A 23,964-nucleotide genomic window follows, 5' to 3' on the forward strand; every position below is an offset into this window, starting at 1 on the left:
TTAGTAATCAGGCATGCAAACTAGTCAGGGGTAAAAAAAGGTGAGAAGGATACGCAAGCAGATAAATATACAGAGACAGTGTAAGAGGGGTCTGTTTAAGCTTACATGTTTCTATAGATAACTTGCAATTATCCACTGCAACAAGAGAAATACAACGATGCAGAAGATCGTCACGGTGTTGAAAAGGGGGGACATAAGGGCGAAGAGAATTAAACACTTAAAGCCCCCTCAAGCCAGTTTTAACTGCTGTTTTTGGTTAACGTTCTTTCTCAAGGAAACTAAAAACTAAAATGAAGACCCTCTGTTAGCCAACTTTCTGCAGTAACTATGCTTGCTAGCTAACTACACCTGGCTAACTACAACTTAGTTAACTTAGCTAACTAAACTAGAAAGACAAACCAACAATCAGACACAGAGAGACATACCTACTGTAAGTTTTAAGTAAATTACATGATAAATTGGTTAGCAACCTCACAATGATTATCGGTTTGATGCTCTGACTTAACGAGGCGTGATGGCGTGACAGTTTTTTAACGAGGCATGACAGTATAGTCATACGTCACAAGCCCACAGACCTGACAGAAGTTGAACTTCCAACTATGGTTTGTCCCAGAAGACACCGCGCACAAAACGTGATGATGTTAATCTCAGCTCACGTACAGGATAGATCCTAATGCATACTAGTGATGGCAAGTTCGACTCTTTTGACAGTGTCGTTCGTTCAAATCTCGTTTATTAAAATGAACTAATCTTTTTTTGAGTCATTTCGTTCATTTGAACTAGGCTGGTTATTGTGGTGCTACAGCCCTCTAGTGGGCAATTAAAAAACAGTGCCATTCTCAAACACAGAAGGCTGCCTGACTTGCTTTTATTTGACAAAGTATAATGCACAAATTCACCTCTTGATTACTCTCTATCATCATTATATAAACCCCCCTGGGCCCACAACCAAATTCAAACCATGTAAAAACCACAGAAATATGTTGTCAATATGTAATCACCACTACTTCGGCTAAATCCTTCCATTTTCACAATCTTTCCCGAGTACAACCAGACCAACCATATAAATGCTTATGTATATAATTACTATCATTATCTCTGAATATTATCTTAAAATATTAATATCAGATTTGCAGTAAATATATAGAAATAATAAGCTTGATACACTTCATGAATAAACACACTCTTATTAAAATTCAACCAATTTAATAATAATCTGGATCAAGCCACTAAGTTCTTAAAGAACTCCAGCACTGAGAGAGGAACAAAGAAATAAACATGTAAACGCAGCAGTTTGGCAGTTCTGGACGCAGAACGGGCCACATCAGGTTCGGATTCTGCAGACAGAGAAACACACATGAGCACATCGCTCTCAAACACTGCAGGTTGTTCACCAGTCACGAGCAGTGAAACAACAGCTAACAGCTGATCCAGGTCCGCCAGCACGGCTCTTTTTACCAACAGAGCCGTGCTGGCGGACCTGGATCAGCTGTTAGCTGTTAGCTGTGTTTTAATGACCGGGTCTGTTTGTTTTGGAGAGGAGACGACCTTGGAGGTAATTTGGCTCCCGGCAGAACTCTGTCAGGGCTCTGAAGTGGAGCGGACCCAGAACAACTCTCATCAGCTGTTAGCAGTAATGTTAAACACTAGCAGGACTAAAGTTACGGTACGGCTGTGTTAAAACTATAAGTTAGCACAACATCACTGCGCTGTAATAACGTTATGCTTTATAAAATGTCACATAATTAACAAAATAGCTATATAATGTCAGTCCAGTTACCTGACAGCCGACCTGCCTCTCATTCTCCGGTGCTGGCAGTCACTCATCCTGCAGAATGAACGAAAGACTGAGGAGGACCCATGTGAGCGGTGAACGAGTAGTTCATTCCTGCTCCACAGGAGCTGTCACGTGACAAATGAACGACTCAAACCTAGAGACCCACCGTTGCTATGAGTCGTGAACTAATCAGTTCTGTTTCCTGTGCTGACGGAGCCCATGCAGCTGACGTGTGAACGTAAGAGTCCAAGATCCTTCACGCATGCGTGAAACAGAACGAATTACTCACTGAGACAACCCATTCCTCCCGAGTCATACACACGATTAGGTCTTATGAACGAAACGTTCTTTGAACGACAACACTAATACAAACCGTATACTCTTTAGAGGCCAACAACAGAACTTGAAATACACTTCTGACAAGGTTTTAGGCGAGAAATCAACTGTGTAGATTTCCAATATCGGCAGTTTTACGAAAATTGGTGGCGAATCACAAATGTGTTCAAACATTTTCGGAGTTGAAAACTCCGGAAAAGCCGATCATGGTGCCAACGGTTGTTATAGCTGCAGTAACGTTACCGGAGGCTGCACAGCAACACAATGGAGCCGACGTGCTAGCGGATAGGGTTAACCGGTCGACATGCATATAATCAATAACTGTAGGCACACACCCTGTGATAGTTAGGGTAAGAGGAATAAATATACTTCGGGGGGCTGTAAGGAATAGTTAGCTAGCTAGCTCCGGTTAGCTCCCCCAGGCCCAGTCACACAGACCACTACAGCCAACACAGCAGACGTGTCCAGCAACAGCTGAACGATAGTGTTAATGTTCGTACCACTGTTATTCTATCATTAAATTCTCAGTAATGTTGTAAAGTTTTAACCTAAATCGAGATGCATCTGGCTCGTGATGTAACATTACAGAATATTTTTCTTAAAATTTCTTCTTTTCTTGCATCAATTTATGGCGGAAATGTTTTTATTCATGTAAAAGGTAAACAAAACTCGGGTGGCAGGTGACAATTGAAAATCTTAAAATAAAAGAAGCAAAACTTGGCCAAAAAGAAAATGTGTCAAGAAGTAGCACGTTTTGGGGTCATTTTATAATCAGTAGCGCTTCTTTTTTTAGCTTAAGTTAAATAAATAAGGTCAAATTAACCTTTCTCAAAGCATTTTCATTTGTTATTTATCATTTCTTGTTGCATTTTTAACAAATGCTTTCAAAAAGTGGTGAGGACAAAATCAGACGTTTTAAAAAGTGCTGGGGACATCACCCAGGGTTAAACAACACAGATGCTTCTTAAACACTACTACTACTACACACTACTTACTACTCAGCTTGTACCAGCTGTATAATATTCTCTGTGGCTGTGAAAGAGCTTTTGACAGTCCATGACAATAAACCTGCTAATGTCATCAGGGTTGAATTTGGTTTGAGTTCAAGACTTTTAAACATTTCTCAACAGCAAGCCTGAATAAAAAAAATGGGTGTGTGGAGTTTTAAGGACATGGAGCTTTACCAGTCAGGAAGGGCTGGATAAAAACACTTGTGTTGCATCATGGGAAGTATATGCTTGAGCATTTCTGGAGATTGACTCCTGGTACGGACTAAATATCAGGATCTCTCAGCCTCTGCTGCTTCAATTTTGACAGTTTTTTCCTTTAACGTGTCTCTTCCAAGTCTACCCCACTTAATAGAAATGCAATTCTAAATGGCTGGAGTACTCCATTAATAAAAACAAAACAATCATTAGTGGCAGCACTAAAATATATGCTGAAAAATTGTTGTGATCATAAAAGTAAGGAAATATATATAAAAAAACCTCTGCTGGTCTTCATGTAGTGAATTACACTGGAGAGATGGAACGTACCACTCTAACAGGGGAGGTGGAATAGTCAAAGTGGTGCCAGCCTTTCTAACAGGTTAATAGCCTCAATGACCTGCACTGGTGTCAGTCCAGTAATGTGTGGTGACAGCTTTGTGACAGCAGGAACAGTGATTGGACCAGTGAAGGAGAACTGATGGTATGAAGAAATCTCTTCAAGATGACAAATCGCCCCACATCAAGCACCATCTTCGGGGAAACCTACACCCAAAAATTGATTTCTCTTTCTCCCTTTAATGAGACTGCCTCTCATGATTCATGTTCGCCCATATGCAGGAATTTAATTAGAATAATTCCCATGGCTCACAGTTGTGGGAGACACATTTCTAATCAAACTCTTCACCAACGCACTATTGACAACTCTATCATGCCGGTTGACCTGAAGGAAGAGAAGCATTAGCAAATTAATAATTCACCTCTGCATTTTTTGAAACCTGCAGTCAGCTCGTACATCTCAGAGCAAAGACACGACATATGAAGTTCCTCCCCTGCGTGGATTGCGTTTGTATTATCATCCAATTTAATAGGCGATTGAACCTGAGGCTCAATTTAATGACTATCCTTCCTCTCATTATACCGAGCCAGAAGGAACATTAACAAACATTAGCACTTGAATACTGGGAATATGGGACAACACCTGAAACAGTAGTAAACATGACATGCCTAACAGAGAAAAATGCCCCTTAAAACTAAACATTTTTAATAGGAGTTTTGGAAAAGAAAAAATGTTGGCATAAGAGGCATTTGTAACTATTAGCCTTCTGACTGTACACACGACATGTTGGTAGTTAACAGTATACTGTGACTTAAGTTTTAATCAGGCTTGACCTGGTCTTGTTCATTGCAGTGGTGACTTGCTTATTCAAACCTACGAGGCAGGTGTCATCCTAAAGTTTCTTGAAGGTTTTCAATACCGCAAAAACACTATTAATTTTAAATAAAAATGTTGTTGCATTGTTATTGGATATGAACAATGAAAAAAAAGTTATGAATGTATGGAAAATAAAGATTTTTAGCTTGATGCACTCATCTACCAAAATCTATTGAATATTTTAAATACTTATCATGACAAATATTAATATATGTGATTTGTTTCGATTAATTCATTACAAAACTACAAACAAGTTACAAATCTTGTAATTAATTAGATGAATTTTTTTAATTGCTCGACAGCCATATTTATTATATGTCTATTACTATTATCAACAAGGTCAAACTCCAATTAAAATCTAACTATCAGTGCATAAATTAAAAATAAATGACATGTACATTAACAAACGCTGCTGGCACACTGGATGTCTTCATCTTTGTATATTGGAACTCATCAAAGAAAAGGTTGCTGACCCATGGTAAATACTGATAACATTGTGGTCTCTAAAGCTGATGATACACGGAGCAACTTTTAGAGCAATGGTGCTGGGCAATGTTGCTGTCAATGGTAATGAGTAACGATTACTTTCATAATCCCCTTCTCCCGCCACTCTCCCCGCACCGCTGCTATCCGTTCAAAACATAGTCGGACTTGCCACCAGCAAGATTGCCCAGCAACATTGCTCAAAAAGTTGCCCCGTGTATCATCAGCTTTAGTTACTGCTTCTTGGTCAGTTCAAACAAAATGACGGTCGATGTTACTTAATCTCAACGGCAGACAAATAAGGAAACAATTTCACTGCGGTCAACCATGCTCAATTTGTTTCTAGTTAGGAAATGGATGGATATCTTCAGGTTTTTTTAATGTGGCTGCAAGCTTTTACAGAGGAGAGGACAAAATAACACAAAGACAAAACATCTTGTGTAATATTTAAAGGAAAACGCATTTAGTTTGAATGTATATGTAAGTATGTTGTCTAGACATTTAATAGGATGTAAAACTAACACATTATTTTCTATTACTGTATGTATTTGACATATTTTGTCTTATTTGCATTTTTCCTACAGGAATTTCCACTACAGCAGACTGTAGCTATGCGTAACTTAAACGTACTTAGTTTGAACTTAGTGGGGGAGTTGTGAAGATAATGTTAAACAAGTGAAGTGGATATCTTCCAAAGTTACTGTCTTTCTAGTATTCCCTGTTTGTGTTTTCACAGTCTTTCTGTGCCGAGCTGCAGCGCAGGAACAGTTAACACAAAAAGGGAATTTCATACTCAGAAGACTAATTCTGGAAGCTACTCACTTGATAGCTCCAACTGTTAGTCTGACAAAGTTAAAGCCTCATTAACTTGAGATAAACTTTCTGTATTCATTTTCTGTGAATGTATTTTTGCAGCACATTAAGTTGGGATGTTTTGCTGGCCAGTATGAACTGGAAGAATTATTACAGCTAGCAAATGCCTGTTTGTGTTCACAAGGGCACCTGCCTATTGTTTCAAGACATACTTTAAAAAATTGCGACCCTATTGTTTAAGTGTTTCCGTGGCAGAACAGTTCTAAAAATGGTACTTAGTACATCCCTTTACATTTCTGATGACACTGACATGCACCAAGTTGCTTGTTGTGCTATACAGTGACCGTTACCATGGCACCGCTTGCTTGTTGATTCTTTCGATGAAGTTTCTTATAATTTATGACCATATTTATGCATGATATAGTGATCCTCACTAAAAAACACATAGAAGTACCAAAGAAATGGGTGAAAAGTGATTGTTGAAGCATCACATTTTATCATGTCAGCTAGTATTCAGCTTATGATCATATATAATAAAAAAAACTGACATGATTAATCAATTATCAAAATATTGTTCTAATGGACTAATAGATTAATCAACTAATTATTTTAACACTAAAGACATACTATAGCCAATAGGTCTGGGCGATAGACGATGCCATTGTCCATCGGCGATGGCTGACAGACATCACGACATTGAGCCGGCATCGTGATTGTAAAACCCCTGCACCCCCATCAAAAAAACCCCTTAAATTTTCATATTATACCACCCTGTGAAAGCAGGTTTTAATGACAACGAACATTCTTATTATTGTTTTTAAGTGTGCTTTGCACCTGCCTCGGAATTGTCTTATCCCCACATTCACACACACCTACACCTCAGGTAAACATCCCACACTGATTTATCAGCTTTATGTGGCACTGCTGTGAGTTGTTTTTTGTCAATATAAACTGTCTATGAGGGTTTTTGACTCTAATGCAGAACAAACTTTGAAGGACACAAGAATTTCCTACACACAAAGGATAGCAGATAGTGCTTCAAATGATTGCATTGTTGTACACTAATAAAAGCTAAATGAATGGAACTCAAACTATAATTTTACTGAACTTCAAACTTGAAAGCTGCATTATTAACTTTTTGGGAGGGAAATTAGAAATTAAAAAGTCGATTATACTGAATGTTAAAAAAGAATGTATTAAGCTCCCTGGGAGGAAAATGGGAACAGCAGAAAACTGATTGAAGTTAGAAATTGTCAATCTCACTGTGGTAGGCCCTCCCCCACAGTGTTGATATTATAAAGATGCAGCAAAAATAGCTCTTCTGGGATATCTGATGAGCTTAGAAATACATTTTAAACTAGTTCAGATCATTGAGTCATTTTCTCGACCCAAAACTACACATACAACTTTCACATTCTGTCCTTTTGTTTATTGATGATGTATTTCCTCAATATCTGTCCTGCGTTGGAACTCATCTTGAACTAATTTCTTTTTTTTTATTAAAATGCAAATTAGAGTGTGTTCACTTTCAAACACAGACAGTAACCCAGAATTGAACTTTCATATAAAAACGCATCAAGGAAACACGGTAGATTCTCCTTGCTTTACTCTCAGGAAACCCAGCAGACAAAAATGTGTGTTTTCTGTCAAACTAACCTGCATTGCATGTGTGTTTTGCAGGTTCTGTAGTCCTTCCTTCAGATTCTGGACTTGGTTCTTCAGCTGCTGTTTGTCCTCCAAACTCTTCTCCAGTTCTGCCTCCCGCTGTTTTAATTCTTCCCTCATTTTTAACAGTTGCTGCAAAAATAAAAGGAAGAACAATAAGCCACTAATGCTACTGTGAACAAACTAACCGTGACAATACTAAACTGGTAGTCAAACTGCTTTGAAAGAGAAGGAACAATCAGCCATTTGTTTAATTAATATCTAGCATGTAATCCCTACACCGGTAATTAGAGCATAATACAAAAAAAATCTGCATAATACAAAAAATTAATTAGACACTGACGTGGATTATATCTCCAATAAATATTTTCTAGAGAGAAAACAATTGTTGTATTATAATCTGTTTATTATGTTCTGTCCAAGAGGAGTAATTTGCCAAATCCATTGCTTGTAAACACTCAAAAATTATAAATTGCATATGGAAGAAACACTCATTTGGGTGACACAAGAACGGTGTTTGAGGAAACTCTGAAAGCTAACAACTATATTTATCTCCAATGTGTCCTCTTAAGTTATCTGGTAAACACAGATGAAAAGATTCACCTCCTGCAGTGTTAATTGCAACAAAAAGAGGGTCCGTGAGGCGCAAGGTGTTTATAGCCTGGAATTTTCCTCTGTAAAGCTACACATTAATTGCTTTTCTGTTACATGCACTATAATTCACAAAGGACGAAACAGGTGGCCATTACATGCTGGTAGTATTTCACTGAAATTTGTCTGTCTGCGTGATACAACATGTGGACCCTGGCAAGGAGAGGTATCCAATTTCAGTGTCTTCCAATTCATTTAATTCATTCACCTAATCTTTCCACAAACACATCATGAGAGTCGTAAGCTAGAAAGGTAATTACTCTCTGCAAGTAGAAATGAACAGCAGGGCTTTAATGGATTCTCCTCTTTTAAAACATGAATCCATCATAATTTCCATTACCTGTGACAGCTAGCTAAGTGAGGACACTTGACAAATGCCACAGTAAGTCAATTTAGTAGTACTTTAGAATTTTAAAAGGTAGATTGAAGAGTTTCTGACATTACAGGTGTTGTTCTTTTCAAAGTGGAAATGTTGTTCATCCTGTCACCTAAAGATATAGTAGAACGTCACCAAAATCACATGATCTTCAGCAGCAGTTCATCATCTGCGTTTACCAAGTAGACAGGGTTGATGTTTGAAAATCCATTATTTCCTTCCCCCCCATCCTGAGCACTTCAAGGAATTATCGTCCAGGCTGGATTGTTTTTCTCTATGTCTGAAGATCATGTGATATTAATGAAAGCGCCAGCTGCTTCTGGACTTTGTGGTGAGACTGATTCCCAAGTGCTGCTTCCCAGGTAAAGAAGAAGTAGATTAAAAGACAAACTGAGTTTACAGAATATTTACAGTTTTTACTTTACTTGTCAATTAAAATGTTTCTTCTATTGTTTTAGTTCATACTTTCTAATATTTCAGACATTGAATGTGTGTCTGTCTTGACAAATGTTGGACTATAAGTCAAATATTGATTGTATTTTATAAATATATAAAACAAAGTCCAAAAACAGTTAGACTGAAGATGACAACATTCAGAATAAAGTATACTACGGTATATGGTATTCAAGGCACATGTTCATTCATTTTCTTTGAGTAACTGGTCTGAAATTATTTTAATAGCCTTGGGTTTGTTCCAAGAAGTTTCTGTGCACTGTTTGAATCATAGCACACAACCTTCCAATCCCAAGTAAAACCAATTCCCACTGCGAATAAGCTTTCCTTTAACCAGAGTAAACCTGCAATGTACATTTTTAGCAGCTCTTCAGAAAAGACTAACAGCGGCTCCAGACAGCTTTACTTTCCCACTTGTTCCCACATAGCACTCTTCAAAAGTGCTGTGTCAGTCGAGTTTTTAATCTTATATGAGAAATTAACCTGAGCGACCTTGTTCTGAAAAATAAATAAATAAATAATGGAAATAAAAAAAGAACCTGGTGCAGAACAGTAACGAGTAGGAGATTAAACTTATTGTTGGACAGATGATTGGAAAAAACGTGTCTGCATGCTTCTGTGTGTGCAACAAGTGCTACCTTCTGCATGCCCTGCAGAGCCTGCTGCAGGAAGCTGAGCTGCTGGGAGTGAGTGTTGTCCTCCTCACTCCTGATTGGTTGGTTCTTGCCTTGTTCCTGTTTGAGCAGCTCCACCTCGTTCCTGTAGGCGTCCAGCTGGCAGCGCAGGGAGTCATTCTCCTCCTTTAAGGCTTCTGCTTGGGAAACACCTACAGATTTAGACATGAAGTGTTGAGAACCATATGGAAGATGATGTTTATTGTGTAGAACACTGTTGTTCAATTTACACCTTATCACAACAAATTATCATCCAGCTGAGTCTCAGTTTCACAGTGAGGCCTTTGATCTGGAGTGCTCACGTTATCCCTGATCTGTCTCTTTTGTGGGAACATACATTTCAACACAAAATATCAAAAGCTTTTACACAGCGACATTTCCAATCGTGATCGGATTGCTCATTGATCATTTGAATGAGAGCAGGCACAGAAATAGTGAGCATCTTAAAATTCAAAGCACAAAGGCAAAAGAGTAGAGCTCAGTTTTACTTTATGCAAATGTCAGGCATCTTGAAACACAAAATGGCAAATGTCCTATTGATGGATGTTGATAAATATATCTCTACCTGTTCCTGCAGGGAAAAGACCTTGGATGTGTCTATAAACAAGGTAGCATTAAAAACATGGCTTCAAATATTTCGCTTCACTATAGCAGCGAACATATATTAAAAAATCCTTAGGTGTTATTTATTAAGAGTTACCAGAAACATATCTAATCAGCATCATCAGGACTATGTAGGTCTGGTTTGATTTGATTGATAAAGTTGCGAAGTGTGAAGAGCCATTTTAGGCTATAAAACCCCAATTTCATTTTTTGAATAGAAAATGTTACGTGACTCACAGTTGGAGCACCTCTACGGCTTGGATCGGCATGAAATGCTCTCGGGTTGAGTTATCAGCACAAAAGACAAACAACTGCGTTAGAAAAGACCTGATTCAAAATATACAGAAAACCTTTGGGAGAATTTAACGACGACACCCAAGTGGCAATTTGGTAAGAAACATCTAATCACCAAGCTAAAAATTCTGCGATGTGTGCTGCTAATACTGTGTGAAAGCCAAAGTGTACGGTCACTAGCACCAGCACCTCTAAAGTGCGCTCTGTCACAGCACTGCTCTTCTTCACAAATAAAATCCAAGATTTCATCCAGCCTAAAATGGTAAGTCTAATGGATTTCCGTATTTACTGTGTGATTTGGTAGCTAATAATGGTTTATGTTCGCCCTTTAATACAATGTGCACATACCACCAATGCCATGCGTTTGAAATAATTAATTATTTTATCATAAATTGTTTATTAATTATTTTCGGCGGGCGGCACATTTCATGTGCTCCGGCACCTAATGATGATATTTGGATATTCCTTTTATGTCAGATAACAGAACACCTACACACTAATAACTAATCTAAACACAGACTACTGACCGCTGTGATAATCCCGGTGTTTTGTCCAGTAGCTCTCCACTGGACATTTGACCTGACCTACTGAGCAAACAGAGGAGTTACAGTGGGAGTTATTACTACATGAGACCTGCCCAACTCCAAAGATGTCCAGTATTATCAGCTCTGCTCTCCTTCTGTGGGCCTTGAGGGGAAGCGCTTTGAGAAAGAGCAATACACTGACTGGACTGGGGAGATAAGCCCCATCCTGTGTGAGCGTGTGTGTAAGTGTGTGCATGAATGTCTCTAGTTAGGTTTTGTGTGGGTGTTCATGAGTGCTGCCTGCAGTCTATCATGGAGGACCATTGGCAGTGTTAATGAACTCTTGCTGGGTGAATGTATGTGCGGCCATGCTGTGTTTGCGTGTACTTTTCTCCCAGCAAAATAAAGGTTTGAGGTGAGAAGAGTATTGATCTGAGAGCCTCATCAACTTGGTGTGAGGAGATGTCAACTGCTTGGCCAGATTCTGAGCAATTCCCCTTCTGTTACATAACAGGCAGCGCTATCGACCTGCAGATGTCCATGAGCGTGCATGTACACACACCTACAGTCATGCACACAAGCAGTTCTTGCTTTCTATTCTGTACATGAGTCAGACGCAGAGCATCGATTCGCATTTTAAGAGGCTGCAGTCATAACACAGGTGTTTTCAGCGGGGCTGGTTGACGTGTAAATATGGGCCTTTGCTTAAAAGGCTAGTGAGTAAAGGGGGTGTAACAGTCAGCTTGTTAACACAAATACCAAGAAGTGTCACATTAACACCTGTCACCTCAGCCAATCCTGTAGTATCAGGTCTTTGACAGCAATGCTAATTACTGATAGCTAAATAGCAAGATTGCAAAAGAGAAGGGGCTAGGCTGATGGTTTCATTTGCATACATTTGCATGCTGATTAGAGAAGCTGTCATAAAAGCAAATGGCAGAGATCAGAATTATTACAAGGCGAGAGGAAAGAATACATGAAGAGAGCATAACAACATGCAGAGATGCACAAAACACAAGTCGAGAGATGTGGTGGTTATGGCGTGTTGCCCTGGTGACCACTCCAGACTTATGGGTTATTTTATTGGGGGTTGAGAGATTGGCAGCGCGGTTAGTTTTTGTTGCTTCAGCAAACACAAAGAGACTCCTTTGAGGGAAGATTATGGCACTTCAGTGATACCCCGGTCTGAAATGAGATGGCAGCTGGCAGGTGTGGACAGATTCCCTCACACACACACACACACTCATATGGAGTTGTGTACATACACCAGGGTGCACTGGGGTGGATGTCTTTTAGTCGTTGTGTTCAACATCAACTCAGTAAAGCGCAAGTGGTGTCAGCATCTTGATGTACTTAAAATGTGTTTTTTTATTCATGGGGAGTTGTCAGATGGTTATCGCATGCTTGGGGGATGATTACTGTCATTTCAGTCCAACACAGCTGTCTCTGTCACTTTTTCAAAGTTCTTTGTGCCCAACCTCTGGAGACATCGATCAGCGTATGGCCTGTCATGTTGACAGAAGTGTTGAACTGTGAATGTGCATGCAAATGCTGCATATGCATACCTGAGTCCTCAGAGTCCTTGCTGTCAGGGACGTCCTCCATGTCATCATCAGACATCTCCATCTCCTCCTCTCGCCTGATGCCCATCAGCTGCTCGCTGTGCATGTTTCTAATCTCCTGCAAAACACAACCAAAAAGAGTGGTGGGTAAGAACTGCAAAGACTCATGGGTGATGCACGTTTTAGCAGGTGCTAGTATGAGTAGGGTCATCAGTGGAGGCCCTTCTTTGATTTCATTGGTAATGTTATGCATTTGCTGTAAGAAATACATGTAACAGATCAGTACAGAACAAAGGAGTGTAGATGAATAAAGATGAAAAGGATTGGTCTCAGAGATGGGGTACTTCCTCTGGCACAGCGATGGGGCAGATGGTAGCACAAATATAGCCAGACTTCACTTTTGTTTACTTTGAGAAAAACACCACATTCAGGCAAATCCATGATAAGTATATGACCAGAGCTCCTGTCAAAAATGTCAAAAGCACTACTACTTCAGAAGACAGTGATTTAGGTCGAAAGAAGCATGAAATGTGTCTCAGTGCATTTACTGTATAACATGTCTTCTGTTGGTTTTTACACCCATTTTGTAATGCACAGCTGGATACCCACTGTACAAAAGGAATCTGTTTCATTTCACCCTTACAGACAGAAGTGCTAATGACTAAATCCATCTAGAGACCAGTAACCAGAGGCAGATGTTAAAACGGTTTAAAGATTAAGGTCTACCAAGTGAATTTGATTAGCTAGTAAATGAGAACAAACCATCAAGGTGTGTATAGAGAGAAAAGCAAAACAAACAAAAATCCTCATGATACATTACACACAGACAGTCCATGCTTAGACAAACAACATACCGTCTATGATAATCTGTGCCTGCATGGGTTTTTAAACACCATTGAGCTGTTGTGAGTAGATGTTTGAGCTACAGTAGTACACAGTGTATTTTCTAAAAATATGTTGACAGCTAATGGTGCAGGAGAACAGAGAGCACAGCTAACTATGCCGTAAAGAGACACAAACTGATAACCTCTTTCCACTCAGGGTTTAAGGTCACACAAAAATGTCCACGCAACACAATTAGACCATCGACATTGCGGTCAGTGTCAGACATGCACGTAACCGTGAGGGCGTGCGAGTAAAATAAATTGATTTTTTTTCGTTTTATTAGAACAAAATCTTTTAAATATTTAATATGTTTTTAAGTATTTAAGAAGTCATGCTCTGAAAGGCTGATGCCTAAAATTTACATTAATTAGAGGTGATATTTATCTAAAGGAAAATTCTGTCACTATACCAGTTTAGAAAGAGATGAGCAATAACACTGAATTATCGCCCGGTTCTGGTTCAAAAAGTGACTGACATGAGGAAATTTAAACAAGTGTACTGAAACACACATGTATACCAGTGGATAGAGCCATGCTTGTTCTGTCAATGACAAATTCACACAAAAGGCTGAAAAAACACTCGTACAAAAGCTAATGGGGAAAAAAAGCTGCCCAAAAGTAAATAAACTTCGGACCATCTGTCAGCTGACGTTATTAGCCTGAGCCAATGGCAGAGGTCAAACAGGTACTCTACACACACAAGCACATGCAGACATGTAACCATCTGGTGTGTATGGAGCACACTGTGCACACACACATCTACTGCATATGCGCAAGTACATACACACACCACATTAAAACACTGATAGAGGGAGGCAGCTGTTGTCCGATTCTGCCTGGGAGCTGGAGCTCCTCAACACCGCTTCTCGTTCCTCTATATTTCACCTCCAGGCCAGAGAATCATACTGAATATACAATGACTGAGTGTGAAACTGGCTGCCTATTTGATGATAAACTAGCCCTGAGCAACTGCACTTACTTACCTATGCTCTTTACACTGGCCAGAAGCTGCTAGTCCTATACATGGCAGCCTCTAAGGCAGGCATGTATGATCAATGTGAAAATAAACCTGCACTAAGCCCTATTTCTGACGTTGAATCAAATCACTCCATGTGATGTAAAATAATTAGCAGTTGTGCTGAAAGTTACTGAGAACTAGCACCTAGCTCTACAGCCTTTTGACACTTTTATCCTATTATTTTAGCTCTCCGACCTTCACACAGAATGTATGGTTGGATCTCACAGCTCTTATTACACCCACATATATATATATATATATACATATATATATACATATATATATATATATATGTATACATATATATAATATATATATATATATATATATATATATATATATATATATATATACATATATACGTATACACACATATATATATATATATATATACACGTATATATATATACATATATACATATATATATATACGTATATATATATATATATATATATATATATATATATATATATATATATATATATATATATACGTATATATATACGTATATATATATATATATATATATACGTATATATATATATATATATATATATATATATACGTATATATATATATATACGTATATATATATATATACGTATATATATACGTATATATATATATATATATATATATATTATATATACGTATATATATATATATATATATATATATATATATACGTATATATATATATATATATATATATAGTATATATATATATATATATATATATATATATATATATATATATATATATATATATACGTATATATATATATACGTAATATATAATATATATATAATATATATATATATATATATACGTATATATATATATATATATATATATATATCTCCCAAAGGCACCGGCTTCCAGCCCAGCAATAAATGACTGACGTCAACAAATTGCTGGTGAAGAAACCTGAGCATGTCACAAGCCAAGAGTCCCAAATATCTACTCAGTAGTTGATGAGCATGAACCAAAAGCTAAAAGCTCGACTGAATATTGGACGTCTTCATTAAGTGGCCAGAAACATGAATCAGATGGGAAGCTCATATTCTTCTGTGACTGTTGTGTGTGTAAGGCAACAGGTTAGCCGTAAAAACTTAATAAGCCCAAAATATAGCAGGGCTGTGTTTTCTATGGTTTGTTGAACTTCCTAGTAGTTTAAATGTTTAATGAAGCTTTAAACCTGCAATGATTGATTTTTGTCCACTTAGATGCTGTGGAAACGAGCTGTAAATACAACATGACATATCATTACTTTAAGAAGTTATTAGAGGTTGTTGCTAATTTACACATCCAGCTGTTCCTTTTTTTGGGAGTGTTTTTTGGTCACCTGATGAATTCAAGCCCAATACTTACTCTTTTAGCGCGGTTTTTCCATTTGATCTCTGGGGGGAATATCTTGCTCTTTACCTGCTCAATGCTCCACTATGTTCACCAGCTCATTTTGGTACTGAACATGTAACATGTTGGCTTTTTTTTTGCAGCTAGAAACGATGGTGAGAGACAACCACAACAGGAAAGTTAGAAGCCATAAAATGAAAACGCGCAGCACAGCTGAGGGGAACTACAGAGTCAGGTGACAATTATCTGTAGGTCCATCATTAAGAACACCACAAGTCCTCATTTGACCCATTGTAAAATGGCAGCTGGATGGCATAAATACTTTTTACTAGGAATAACTAGAACTTCAGTTCCTTTTCAGATTCTTTTAGGATTTAATGTTTTTCCATTTCAGCGTATAATTCACTATTCCCTGAATAAACTTACTTAAACCCTCACAGGCAGCTGCAGAGAGATAGAGACTCAAGTCAGGACAATGCTGAACCAAGAGCTTGGAGGCCAAATGACTTCATCTGTCGGTTAGCCTCAATCTGGGACACACATGATTAACACAGTATTATGTGGTGTCACTATAAAGTCTATTCTCACAGCTCTAATGAATTGTAAAGTAGTTGGAGGAAAAAAACTACCTAGAATATTTGTAGTGCAAATTCTGCAGTAGTGTCCACCCACTGTGATCTCTTTCACTTGCATCTATGGTTATGCTTTTCATTCCTGGTGTATGCAGTGTGTATACACCATCTCTATAAAGGAAGTCTGAGATAGACTGGACAGATCCCTGAGGCCTGATACACCACAGTGTGTGTGTGTGTGTGTGTGTGTGTGTGTGTGTGTGTGTGTGTGTGTGTGTGTGTGTGTGTGTGTGTGTGTGTGTGTTTGATATACCCCCCCCTCTCACCCTTGCAGGGTGGTATGTGTCATCCTCAAGCTCGGGTCCTCTACCAAAGGCCTGGAGTTTGAGGGTTCTGCGCAGTATCTTAGCTGTTCCTAGGATTCTTCTGGACTGAGGCCTCTAATGTTTTACCTGGAATCTGCTGTAGCCACTTTCTCAGTTTGGGGGTCACAGCCCCCAGTGCTCCGATTACCACTGGCACCACTGTTGCTCTTACTTTCCACATCTTTTCTAGCTCCTCTTTCAGAACTTGGTATTTCTCAAGCTTCTTGTGTTCCTTCTTCTTGATGTTGCTGTCGCTTGGGATTGCCACATCCATCTATCATCTATCTATCTATCAACACGATGTCTGGTTGGTTAGCCATCACCAGGTTCTCAGTCTGGATCTTGAAGTCACACAGGATCTTATCTCGGTCATTCTCAACTACCTTAGGAGGTGTCTTCCATTTGACCTTGGGACTTCCAGCCCATACTCATGGCAGATGTTCCTGTACACTATGCCAGCTACCTGGTTATGGCGTTTCATGTACACTGTTCCTGCCTGATCTTACACCCTGCTGTTATGTGCTGTACTGTCTCAGGGCATCCTTGCACAGTCTGCACCTGGGGTCCTGCCTAGTGTGGTAGACCCCAGCCTCTATTGATATTGTACTGACTGCTGCCTGTTGTTGTGCCACCATGATTAGTGCTTCTGTGCTGTCCTCCAGTCCAGCCTTTTCCAGTAGGATTTCTTGATATCAGCCACTTCTTTCTTTCTTTCTTTCTCACACACACACACACACACACACACACACACACACACACACACAGAAGAGAGCGCTTCCCAAGTGAGTAGATCCTTCAGAGACCCTCAAGGTCTGAGCGAGGTAAAACAACAATACAAATGTGGTCTTTACTGAAGTCACACAGCCAGGCATGTACTCAAGCATTTGAATATAAAATATGCATCATCCAGCTTTCTACTTAATCATCAGGTGTGTGTTAAAAAAAATCCACACAAGCTATTTTAAGCATGATAAGTTCGAATGACTCTGCAGCAAATCTAAACATTAGAAGAAAAATTTTATTTTGCAACACCTACCTTTAAAAGCTTCTGCTGTGTGAGAGTCTGAATAAAGACTCCAAATGACACCTTCATTCAGTTGTTTTTTTTTTTTAAATCCAGATGTTACAAAAAAAACTTACCAATCAGATATGATCATATATGGTCCATTAGACCCAGGACTGCACCAAACTCCAGACCCTCCATTACATACAACCTATCATCATGCTAACTAGTGCTCCATTTGGCAGAAAAAATTGTGAGCAGATAGTGGATGACAAAAATGCTATTAGATTTGAAAATGAATACACATCATGTTTCAAGACGTTGCTCCTTAATTATCCACTCAAACATAAATCTTAGGAGATAGAAAACTCACCCCAGCAGCTTGTATCCAATTCAGGAGGGAGAGCAGTAGTGGAGGGAGGGGAGGAGGTAGGGGCAGAGGTTTGGACCTGGGTGTGTCTGTATCTCACACTGACTGGAGTGAGCAGGCACCTGTTCTGTAAGCTAGCTTAAATCAAAGTACTTACTGTAATAAGGAGCCTGCTTTTTTGACTTCTGATTCAACCTATTTTTATATCACTTGTTTAAATTTGAGTATAATTATGTAGCATTTTAACTATAACTTTAGAAAACAACAACTTTACAATGAGTAAAGAGGGAGACGGGTGTTGAACAAAATGGGATAAAGCCTAATTTTTTTATAAATCATGTGAACAACAGAATGAAATCAAAGTGTACTAACCTCTGCTTGTTTGCGCCACATGTCCAGGTTCTTGCGCTGAGCTTTGGAGAAATGGTCCCATGCCTTTTGTTTGGAAGCAGCTTGGAATACAGACACAATCTGTTCAACTGTGCCGGGATGCAGGGAAGGACCAGAGGCCATCCAGAGACAGAGAGAGAAAGAAAGACAGAGGGCAGGTGGGAAGGAGCAGAGGAGTGAGAAAGTGGAGTCAACTAGGGATGTAAAGAACTGTGTGAGCATTTGTGTTTGTGTGCATGTGTCTGTGTGTGTGCAAGCGTGTGATTTACTTACCAGCTGATGCCAGTGCATCATCTCGTGGATGGTTGGTCAGATAATTCCCATACGCAAAACTTAAATAAATCACACATTTTCCCAACAGATTTGAATTATATATGATACACTAGTTCCTAAAGCCCTTTAAAACTGCGGCTCTGCTAATATCGACTTGATTTTTCTGGCCATGGCTCTACAAAAGGGATGTCTACTTTGGTCCAGACTGAAACATCTCAACCATGAAACCTTGTTCAGACATAAATGGTCCTCAGAGGGTGCATCCTACTGAAGTAGTGATCCTGTGACTTTTAGAGAACCATCATTTCATCTGTCAAAAATGTAGTTGTATGACCAAATATCTGCTAAACTAATGACATTCCCATCAGCCTCAACTGTACGTTGTGTAACAAACCAGCATACCACCAGTTAGCATACCAACATGTGCTGTGCCTACAGTTAGTACAGGCTCACAGAGCTGCTAGCATTATAGACTTTGTCTCTGTTTAATATTTGTTTAACAAGGGACATTTTGCTAAGCAACTGGCAGCTGCCAAAAATAACCTAATTGAAGTGTGCCACTATTGACCACTGTGCAGCTCCACTACAGAAATGAGCTGTTAGGAATCTTGCCCAAGGACACCTTGTTAAAACAGCACAATATTCCTGATGTACTTTCCCTATGCAGATTTCTCTCTTCTTTTAAAAAGGAACAGCAGTAAGCTGTAAGCCTCTGTAGTTAACCCTTCAGTACAGTTGTAGCTGCAAAATATAGAAACTTAACACCGGACTGAGCACAGCAGGCTTTTTCAAGGAGTCTTATCTTGACCAGATCTTTAACTCAGAGGTTTCCTACAAGTGATGTGTATGATGACAGATGCTGTCTGTTGGTCTGTATAGCCTGTGTCAGATTCTGTCTTAGCTGCAGTGTATTGATATAGTAATTCCCCTCACAGCTATCTATCCATTGCCATGTGGGTGGTCATGGAGGAGTGTATGGGTGGTCTGTGTATCCCAGAGGTCCTAATATACACAGGGGGGAAGTCAATATGACCACCAGATAAGTGTGTATGTGCTTGCAGAGCAGTGTAAGAGAGAACAGGCATCAATAGCATCTTCCTAGCATCCTGTAATTTGATGGAGCAGATCGATGGTGAAGTCAGAGAAGAGAGGAAAGGGTACAGACAGACTTTCAGGCCTCTGAGCTTATATGCAAGCATATATACAGACGGGTGACAAATTAAAAACCAACATGAAGTGTGTTAATATGACGTCAGGCAACTACGAGCCTCCAGAACAGCTTCAGTGCTCCTTGGCAAGTCTATTGGAGGGATGAACACCACACTATATTTCCTCATTATATACATACACAAATATTATTTAATAAGGTAATTTAATTGAGATCAAGATCTCTTCTGCAAGAGAGACTGGTCAAAATTTGGTCTTGGTGGTGGAGAGCACCAAGTCTTACACATTGGTCCAAACATTTTCCACAGGTATAAACTGGGTTGAGATCTGGTGAGTGTAAATGCCGTAGCGTTTTATTCATGTAATTTTCATACTCGTGCACAGAAGCATCTGCATTTGATGTTTCACCACCCTTTTATTAAGGTCTCCCTTTAATTAGTCCCCTGTCTGTATAGATATATATATATATTATTTTTCAATGCTATGAATACCAAAAATGAAATTCTCTGCACTTTCACTGTTTTAGTGCTGTAGGAGAAGACTGAGAAGCCAATATCTTAAAACCTGGGCACATAAAATGAAACTATCTGCATGGCTAGACACCACTAGGGATTAAGTGACAATAACTTTTTTTGTTACTTGGGTGACCTGACCTTTAACGTGACAACAGAGACACATCTATGTAGATGGCAACTAAAAGTGTAGAAAGGCTGAATTATTTGGTATGGCAAGAGAGTTGTGAAACTTGTAAAACCTCCTAACAGGACAAAATTCTGTGTGTTATCATTAATATGACATGCAGCACACCAAGAGGAAGGCAAAGTATTGAATAGCAATGTGTTTGTATGGGCTGAAATGACCTAACACACACAAAAAAAAACTAATAATGGGAACTCCACTTTGTGTTGAAGGATGTTTACCTTGTATTTAACATGCATATGGCGGGATATGTGGAGACTAAGTGCCGCAGGCAACCAGCAGCTGCACAGACAAAGCTGTCAAAAGTGCGTAGCAGCAGTACACTTTGCCTTTGGCCTTTCATCAGCTGAGATGAGCAATGCATTTGTTTACTGTATGTGTTTGGCCTCCACTGTATTCATGCAATGTGAATGCAATGGGCTGCTTACTATTTTTATCTGAAAGCAACCTGAATAATATTCCACCGCAGTCACTGCTTCAATGTTTCAGATATTTGTATATCGGAAGAAATAAAAAATGAGCTGGGCACTGAATTCCTGTTAGGAAAGAAATTAAACTTACCTTTTAGGCATCCTCCAAAAAACATACTAGCATTAAACTAGATGGATTCTATGATGCTATTAAAATCTTAATGTCCACAATACTGTGCACACATGCTCTGTGCATCATGTGAGAGTAAATGAGGGGGTGTGAACAATATTATACTTACATATTTACTGCATTGAATTCTTCAGGCACAAAAAGTCTTGACTGGGATTTTGTCTTCGATTGTCTGGCTGTATACTGCCCTCCACCCTACAGTCTGTCTATGTTGTGTGTGTAATCCTATGATAAGGAAACTTACACTGAACCAGAAACTTGGCCAAGCACGGATTGGACTCATTCTTATCCTCCTCCTCTACACATACTGCACAACAAGGAGTATAATAAATGTATTCTAGTAAACCTTTAATGAGTAACTATCTCACTCACTGTGAGTGACTCTGAACTTATTTGGTCTTCATACAAAAATGATTATACACCGCTGTACACTTACACTTGTATTAATACAGTTTAATAATGTATTAAACTGAATTATACATCCAAATCTGTAGTGTGTGTGATTGAGAACACAAGACTCACATTGAGCCACTATGCCGGCCAGAGCGGTCTTGAACTTGTCTTTGGCCTCTTCCATCTCCTTCTCATGCTGACTCTTCTCGCCTGTAAGCCGGCGGATGTGGCCGTTGGAGGATTGGATCATAGAGTAGAAGTTGTTGGCGTTCCTGCGGTTGACTTCGCCTCGTTCCAGCCACGTCAAGAGCACACGCACCGCTTCAGCAAACTTACCGTCGTCTGGCAAAAAGGTGAATACACAGAGAAGGGAACTGTCAAATTCTATACATGAAGTAAATTATTCCCGTACAGTCCCAAGACACTTGGTGAAAGCAACAGCTGGCGAGCCAAAAGAGATTTCACAACAATGTAAAAGTGAACATAATAATAAACATGTGAAAGAACTGCTTTCTAGTAGATTACAGGCATGTAGAGTAGTATGAAAAGCAAACATGGGTAACTCATTTTGTGAAAAGTAGACCAAGTAAAGTCAAGGTTAATGTGTCAAGGTGAAACTGAAAGAAAGATGAAAAATAGCACCACAGTAAACTGAGGAGAACCAAAAGACATCTGCGCTATTGAAAGGATTGTCCCCTCACTGTCTGTCATATATACAGAAGTGTACATATGACAGACTGTCATACACTTGGTAACAAAGAACAACTTCACAGACCTTCATGACATGAAACCTGTGGGACATGGCGAAAGAAGTTAAAAGAAGGGATGAACCCCACTTAGAGGCGGGTCTAGGTAAAGAGCTCCTCTGTGAGCTTCTTGTCATCAAAAAGACAAATTTGTTTGGAATACAGGAATACAATTGGCACTGAAAAGAGCTAAACCCATTTCCCCCTCTGGGTAGAAGATTCAGAAAAGAATAAACCTAAACCTGCAGCAAATAGCCCGGGATGTGTGTTTTCACAACAGCAGCCCAAAGTGATCAGAAACAAATCCTTGGCTACAACAGTTCTTTACACCAGGGCCAGGGAAGGCAGAGCTGAAAAAGACACGCAGATGGTAGAGAGGCAGAAAGTCACAGCCACTTTGTTATCAGGCAACTGTGACTGAGACCAGGAAGTGTCATTGCTCATTAGCGAAACATGTTTATTCAGCCAGAAACTCGACGGAAAGCTGAGAAGAGGGGAAAAGGAGAGCGAAGAAGAGAAAATCGAAAGCATGAGCAGAGAAGAACAGAGAGAGCGGAAAGAGGAGCAGAGGAAAAAGGACAAGATAAGAGAGAGCAGCATGTGCTGAGAGGAGAGTAAACTGATATACTGTTTTTAACAGCCTTTGTGTAACGTCTTCTGAAAACAAATTCCCTGAACATCAGAGAACTGCTTTGTCAGTTTTACCAGCTGCAGTTTAGGCCAATTCCCGTGATGCCTTGGCTTGCATTGGATGAGCACACAAATGGACATGAACACTCACACGCATGCAGATCTACTCTTTAACCTTATTCCCTACCTTTGTTGTTTGCAAAAAGAACAGTAGTGCTTTGACTGGATCCCATTTTTGCTTGTGTTTGCTAATTATTATTATTGCACATTAACTAGGATTTGTGCTGTATTTGTAAATGCTTTTAGGCTGATTAAAGAAAATACTTTTCAAGGTTTTACTTCTTTACCAAGCTCAGCTTCTTAGTTTGTACTCTCATATCATGACCATATTTTACAGTATATGTTTTTTATTTTGCCATATCTACCAACCTTTGATCTTGTCTCCCAGCTGGCTGCACTCGTGCTCAGAGTAGTGGACGATGGGAGGAGGGGAGGGCGGCCGGAGGCGATCCTCCTCCATCTTGCGCCGGTGCCTCTCCTCTCTGGCCAACATGCGCTGGCGACACTCCCACTCATAGAGGTCGTCTCTGGCCTGGGCGAAGTCCACGTGTAGCCGGCCAGTGTCTTTTTTGTCTGTGCTGGAGCCCAAGCGGACACGATAACCTATGAGAGACAAAGGTGTAAAAATAAAAAAAATTAATAAAAAAGGAAGAGGAGAAGGAGGAAGTGGAAGAAGGAAAAAGCAAATATGATGGAAGAACCAACTGGGTCAGCGGGGAATTCAATAATAAAAATTAAGTCATTTGTTTCCACAAGGTGCTGTGCATTTTGGAGGTAATTTTTTTGCTTTTTAGCTATGCTAGT

The 23,964-nt window shown here is 39.3% G+C and overlaps 1 protein-coding gene across 3 annotated transcripts in view; it reads right to left on the minus strand.

The window, feature by feature from the left end:
- The window catches only part of enox2 (ecto-NOX disulfide-thiol exchanger 2), a 198,904-nt gene that overhangs the window by 11,679 nt on the left and 163,261 nt on the right, over positions 1-23,964 (minus strand). For all 3 annotated transcript variants that reach the window (XM_038699860.1, XM_038699858.1, XM_038699859.1), the window contains 6 exons: positions 23,530-23,763; positions 21,854-22,066; positions 18,575-18,681; positions 12,636-12,750; positions 9,614-9,801; positions 7,487-7,627 (listed from right to left, as the gene is read on the minus strand). In XM_038699860.1, coding sequence (XP_038555788.1) covers positions 7,487-7,627; positions 9,614-9,801; positions 12,636-12,750; positions 18,575-18,681; positions 21,854-22,066; positions 23,530-23,763 — 998 coding nt within the window. The remainder of the gene's footprint in view (positions 1-7,486; positions 7,628-9,613; positions 9,802-12,635; positions 12,751-18,574; positions 18,682-21,853; positions 22,067-23,529; positions 23,764-23,964) is intronic.

Source organism: Micropterus salmoides, unplaced genomic scaffold (genome assembly GCF_014851395.1).
Source record: "Micropterus salmoides isolate LMB-PRFRI ecotype aquatic unplaced genomic scaffold, ASM1485139v1 Ms_hic_scaffold_5, whole genome shotgun sequence".
In the NCBI taxonomy this organism is placed as follows: domain Eukaryota; kingdom Metazoa; phylum Chordata; class Actinopteri; order Centrarchiformes; family Centrarchidae; genus Micropterus; species Micropterus salmoides.